Consider the following 6,882-nt stretch of genomic DNA (forward strand, 5'->3'; position numbering starts at 1 on the left):
AAGTAAATTCCAATGATGATGACGAAGGGTAGTACAATCGCAATGACCTGCAACAAATAAACACAAATCCTTGTAAAAAAGAGAAATTACTTTATCATAAGCTACTCTAGAAGAAAAAAAATTAAAAAAGGCAAGAAAATACCGGAACAGCCCAAAAAGGCACTGTGTTGCCTTTCAATGGATACCTCAGATCAGTCATCATGTCTTGCCCGACAAAACGATGAAAAGGTTCTATTATATTTAATACTCCATCAAGTACCGCAAGACATATAAGTATGATCCAGTCATACATGTGGAATCTTGCCACTATAGAGCCATGCGATCTTACAGTGTGAGCTCCTAACTGAATATCCGGCATTGTATCCTAGTGCAATAGAGATTAAATTAAGCAACATAGATAGCAAGTACCATAAAAGATTGTTGTTGTGTCCAGAAAGAAATAATAGTTGATGCAAACAAACAAAAAGCACAATCTTTATTGATTTGACGATTATGTCATCCGATGAAAATTGAAAATTTTCAACCCGTGCACAGAATAGTCACTCACACAAGTAAAAGGTTGGCAAAATGTGTCTATATTTATAAAACACCAACAGAATAATCAATACGTTTGCTGAATTTGATGATGTATTCAGACAGTTTATGCTGTAATACAAAAAAAAAAAAAAGAAAAAAGATGTAGCAACTCTGCTGGCAATTCTACGAATCACCAACTTCTCCATCTCCGTTTCCAATCCTTTCCATTTACTAGATTGAATACACCGAACTCATACAATTCTAGAGTAACAAACCTGAGAGTTTGAATTCAGATAAAAGAAATGTCAAAAACATCATTCTAAGACCTAGAACCTTTACCAAAGCGCATTCTACTATAAAACAACTCAGCCCATATATTTTTCTCCAACCACCAGTACTTGATCTCTCTCCATGGAAAAAAACATTAGGGTTTAGGAATCCAACAAATAATTAGAATTTCACAGACATTTTTACATAAGAACTTAAATGTGTTAAGTGCTAGTTGGGCATTATTCTTGAAACAGATTCATATTTATTTAAGTCATTAATCATGGCTTTTTCAAATACGCCCCATCCTGTACAACCCATTTGTCTCCCCTGCATCACATAGCCACTCCCACGAGTTCAATCCGCGACTCCACTTCCTCGCGCTTCGCCTCGAAACAAAACCTTTGCTCCTTCGATTTGTCACTTTCCCACATTAAACCTCAAGAAAATTAACATCTACGCATCAAAAATATAAAAGAAAAACCCCAAGGTCATTTCATCAAACATCCTGTATGCTAGTACCCTCAAATAATCCCCAACACATATATAGCTAGAAACCCTAAAATTAACCAGAAAATCCAAAAAATCCAAGAGAATAATCGTATTCAGAGCAACAAATCAAATTAATCGTTAGAAGGGGCTTAGCACTCACCGAAATCCGATGCCTTAGCAAAATCAACGGCTCCTCCTCCTCTTTGATTCCTACAATACAACAACAAACACCATTAAAGATAATTTACGCAAAAAAAAAAAAAGTAGGAGAACACGATCAATTAGGGTTGGAAAACAAAGAAATCGACACCACAAAAAATAAAAAAAAAAACAAACCTGAAATCTTGGAGAAGAGAGAGAGAGAGAGAGAGAGAGAGAGAGATGGGGTTGGGATGAGATTGTAGGGTTCGATTAATGGCGAATTTGGGGGGGAAAAAAGAAAAACTCAAAAAGGAAGGGGTTGTGAAAGTGGAGAACAGCAACAACTGTAGCTGCTTCTCGGCGTATGGATTTGGTTTTTTTGGAGACGTGTTGCTTCACTCACTCGAAAACGTACCCCAATGTGTCATCTCCAGGAAATTATTCCCTGCACCCGGTTCATCCGTACCATAATGCACCATGCCTTACTTTTTTATGTTAATAATAATAATATCTTAAAATCAAAATTCAATCCAAGGTGATCTACATCATCCAAAAATTATATATATATATATATATATATATATAAGATTTGAATGACATTATTTAGGCATTGTTCGGTTTAAAATATTGCTGATAAAATAACAATTGTTATTTATTTTGTGAAAAATCAATATTCAAGATTTAAATAGAAGATAAAATTTATTATCTTAATGTATTCATTATTTTTTATATATAATTTTTTTAATATATGTAGGTATCGTAAAATTATTTTCTTCACTGAATGCTTTTTGCTGCATCAATTAAGCTTTATAATAAAGATCTTAAATTTAATATCTGGCTTATTAGATGTCTTATACAATATTTAAAAAAGCTTATATATATATATATATATATATAAAAATCAGTAATTTTAGATATAGGTTCGGCGCATGGGGTGTACGTGTGCACCTGGTGCAGGCCAAAGCTGTTTTTAAAAAACTGTACTTGTTTGGGTACGTTATGGGTGCCCGTAGCAACGCTTGTTAACCAAATATCTCTTTCGGAAATAAAGCGAGGTAACAGCGCGCAAACGGAGATGTGATGAAGACAAAATTTGAAAACCAAATTTAGAAAAAAAAAAAAAGAAAAAAAAAAGAGAAAATGAGTAATATGTACGACCAGTCCTCTACTAGCCCATTATTGCAATTTGGTCCTCTATCGAATCTTGTGTTAGATATTTAAATTTTTTTTTAAAAAAAAATCTAATTTTGCTACCTAAACTTATGGCGCTTCGGAAATAGTAATTCAAATTTTAAAAATTTATTAAGTTTTACTCTAATAGTCTTTATAATATTATAATAGAGTGTTTAGGTTATCTATCAAAACTCTATTCTAAACATAAGATTTTTAAAATTAAAATTAGATAATAAAACCAAAACTACAGAAATTCACGGTTAGAAACTGGTTTTAACAAAAAGTTTAGGTAGTAAATCGCGAATTTCGAAGAGTCCAAGGACTATGCGTGTAATTTAACCCACATGTGCTGTTTTTGGAGTCCAGCCTATTCTTTCCACGTTCGAGCACGTGGCATTAAATTATAAAGATTTTCTGCGACAAATAAATAAAATAAAATATTTTCTCCTGATAAAATAGAAATGTTTAAAGAATAAATTTTAATAGAAAATATAATTTTAAAATTAAATTACACTGTTTTTTCATTAAAATAGAATTTTAAAATTGAAATATTTTGTAAGGAACTACAAACTTATTTTGTTTTAAATAATTTTGACCTGGTAGGCCCACTTTACTATAATTTATATGCACCTACAAAAATAAGGTATTTGTTTAATACAATTTTTTTTTTTTTTTTCCAGAAGAGCTAAATGCAAGATACGACAAAATAACCACGATATTGTATAATTTTATACTAAAAATATTTATAAAATCACAAACTTTTCGTACTTATCCAAACACCTAAAATTCAAATTATTTTATTCAGAATATTATTGTTTTTAGGTAACTCCTGTACAATTTTTGCACACAGCATTAATTTATATCTTTCACAATTAGAAAACTCATGTGACATATAATAGTACAATTAGGGATGTCAATGCATACAAATATCTGAAATTTAGTTTACCAAAATAAAAATACTAAACTCATGTATGAATTTTGTTTGTACTCGATCCGAATCCAAAAAGAATTTAGGGAAAACTTCAAAACCCCTCCCCCCTGTGGTTTCGTAGTTTCTCACTTTGCCCCCCTGTGGTTTAAAATGTATCAATTTGTCCCCTTGTGGTTTTGTTTTTCTCTTTTTCTTATCAATTTCATTATTTTTTTTCCTTAAATCAGCAATAAAGTTAAAATTAAAGGGTACTAAAGTAAATATTTGATAAATCTAGATGGATATCTAAAGTTTTTTGTATATAATTTAACGAAATATTAACGAAAAAGTTACCGAAAAGATAAAAACGAAACCACAAGGGGGCAAAGTGAGAAACTACGAAACCACAGGGTGGGGGGGGGGGGGTTTGAAGTTTTCCCAAGAATTTATATTAAGTAATGTATATGAATATTCGATGTTACATTTGAATTTATATTTTAAAAAAATTAATTTTAATATAAAATATTTTAAAATATGGTAAAAAGAAATAATTATTTCTGGTTCATATTTTGGGTTTTCGGTCGGATTCGGTTTTTGACATGGATTTTCAAAATCCCCCGGGCTCGTGTTTCGAATTTATTTGTCGGTTTCAAGTTCGGGTCATCCAGAATCCGCCCTGAATGCGACCCGCTAACATCTGTAAGTACATTACTTGCTACTGTAAATTAGCTCTGATTCCACAGCTTCTACTGTTAAAAGTACTTGCAGCAATTGTGGTTTAACTAATAAACTGTCCCATTCTTTGCTGAATCTACCCTGACTACTTTATTAAGCTCTAGATACAAAATTTCACAAGAGAAAAGAAAGGATCTATACATCATTCAAAACAGTTTTTATGACTAACAAAATTTCTTCGGTGATTGTCGGAAGTCGAAACGATATCCTAACGCGAACATTTTGCTTGTTAGCATTAGTCAAGTGCAGTTCACTTCTTACCTGTTTCGAGATCGCATTCGCTGGTACGGAGTGCTCGAGACGATGATTCACTGACGTCGCCTGCTTCCTCTCGCTGGTTCGTGTTAGTAGCCGATCCGTCGCCGCTCTGCGCCTCGGCCAACATTTGGAAATATGCATAAGGACCCCACCCTATGTGTAAAAAGAATTTAACAGAAACGAAAAAAAAAAAAGCAACATCATGAACTGGTAACATGCTAATGCATCAGATGAATAAAGGAAATAGATATGCAATTCAGAGAAACTTTGGCTGTTTACGAGTCAATAACCGCATTAATCGCATGTTAAACTTTGATTGATTACGATTCAATATATCTTGTACCATTAGGATCATAGGGAGCAGGGAAAAATTGCAGGTAACAAAGCGTAGCCACTACCATTCCTGCAGAGAACACGGCAGAATCCACTTATTACGCAAAACAATCGAGAAGATCACGACAATTGAAGTTAGGTAATGAATTGTAGATTCGCAGGGAAGGCCGAAGAAGAGAGCAGCAAACCTATAAGACCGCCAGCAAAGACGTCTTCCCAGTGATGGCGGTAATCATCCACCCGTGATACCGCAACAAGTGACGCAACAAGTAAAGGAAGAAACGAAATACAGAGTTTCGCGACATGGCCCCTCCGATCAAACACTTTGATTTTTCCTGATAAGTATAATGCTAAAAAGCAAAGACCAGCAAAGGCCCCTGTACCGATTGGAAAGCCAAAATATAAAATGTTATTTTCCTTATTCCACAAAGTAGAAACAAGATGAAGACCAAATTGGCAACATTTTACAACACAAAAGAACCAAATTGAGCTCATTTAAGAATCATACTAATTTGAACCAACCTACTAATGAAAAGAATATTAAATTACGCAGTGTATTAGAACTCTAGATGAACAATAAAGTGGAGAGTAATGCAACTCACATGAAGTATGGCCACTTGGAAAGCTCTTGTGACCGTCCTTCATGAGCAACTTATCGCCGTGGCAGATAACTCTTCCTGTGACTTGATCATACAACTAGACACATTGCAAGAAAAGAACTAAAACGCCACCGTTTCATGTGCTAAAATCGGGGGCATCAAAGCCCGAAAAAGACCAACAAATTCACAACGCGAAATTACTAAGCGACAAACCTCTTTTCTGTCGGGGAAACATCGCCAGAAGAAATCGGGCCTAGGACGGCCGACTGCAATCTTGATCGCGTTGGTTGTAACGCCAGTTATCAGCCCAGAGAATAAAATGCCTAAATTTTTACAAAACAAAACAACAAAAAAAAGAGATTACATTAACTTCCTTTCTTTGCATTCTATTCGTCAGCGTCGATTTGAGCATTGCAGTGGCAATACCTAGTGTGGCATGATGAAGGTCATAAACATCTTTCCTGTATGAATAGAATGCGACAAATATCGCCAACGGTACCAAGTATGCAACTATCTGTCAATGTATTTTATGAAAAAATGAAATGAAATTTCTTAATCCCTAAAAATACTTGAATTTTTTTTTTTTTGTCACTTACAAGAACAGCCCAAAATGGTATAGTGTTACTTTTATGCGGGTACTTGAAATCGGCCATCATATCCTTTCCGACAAAACGATAGAACGGATGGGTGACATTCAAACCGATCACGACGCCCGCAAGGAAAGCGATAATAACCCAGTCGTGCACATGCGTCCTCGCCAATTTCGCGCCATGAGACCTCACCGTGTGAAGAACAACAAGCTGAGCCTCTCTCATGCTTTCCTGTAACATTACGTATCAAAGATACTAATGAACAAGATGTTGAAGAACTTTTGCGAGGTAACAATTATAGGGACCGTCGCATCTTTATTATTATTATGTTTTCTAATTTGAATCATTTTCTTAACCTTTTCAACTCAGTAAAATTGATAGTCACAACAAAGCGAGTCTAAAAATGTTCCAAGGCCCACGAAACACATCGGGTGCTTCATAAAGCAAATGAATTTGCATAAGCTTTCCCCGAGAATTATGGAAACCATCAACAGATGTGTTCAATACCTAACATTATTTGATTTCAAATACAATGCCAATTGTTTACTTTTCGCGCGAGACCGTGAAATCAAAAGGATTTCACTTCTATTGCACTACAAATCTCCTGAAACTTTCCTTTATTATTATGATTATTATTTCATAGATAACAAAACTCTGAAACTAAACAAAGGTGCAATCACATTATTCACCTAAATGCAGGAAAATAAACGAAAAGAGAAGCAAAAGTGGAACTTAACTTTCCTTTTGCCTCCTCCTACTAAATTCCAAATCTTGATCATAATTAATGTATTAAAAAAAATCACACGCAACAAATTAAAAGAAATTAAGATTGAGCAACACAGATATAGCAACTATCAGATTAAATTCC

General features: G+C 34.1%; 1 protein-coding gene across 1 annotated transcript; it reads right to left on the reverse strand.

Annotated features, from left to right (window-relative positions):
* Positions 1-5: 5 nt before the first annotated feature.
* On the reverse strand, positions 6-6,862 carry LOC109705342 (lipid phosphate phosphatase 2-like; the record flags this gene model as incomplete). The annotated part of the gene is made up of 11 exons (XM_020226078.1): positions 6,752-6,862; positions 6,021-6,245; positions 5,851-5,938; positions 5,638-5,747; positions 5,428-5,521; positions 5,014-5,202; positions 4,836-4,895; positions 4,496-4,645; positions 1,436-1,485; positions 143-364; positions 6-47 (listed from the first exon to the last, which is right to left on the reverse strand). Coding segments are annotated over exons 1-11 (1,272 nt in total), but the record flags the coding sequence as incomplete, so codon positions are not given.
* Positions 6,863-6,882: the final 20 nt, after the last annotated feature.

Source organism: Ananas comosus, unplaced genomic scaffold (assembly GCF_001540865.1).
Source record: "Ananas comosus cultivar F153 unplaced genomic scaffold, ASM154086v1, whole genome shotgun sequence".
Taxonomy (NCBI): domain Eukaryota; kingdom Viridiplantae; phylum Streptophyta; class Magnoliopsida; order Poales; family Bromeliaceae; genus Ananas; species Ananas comosus.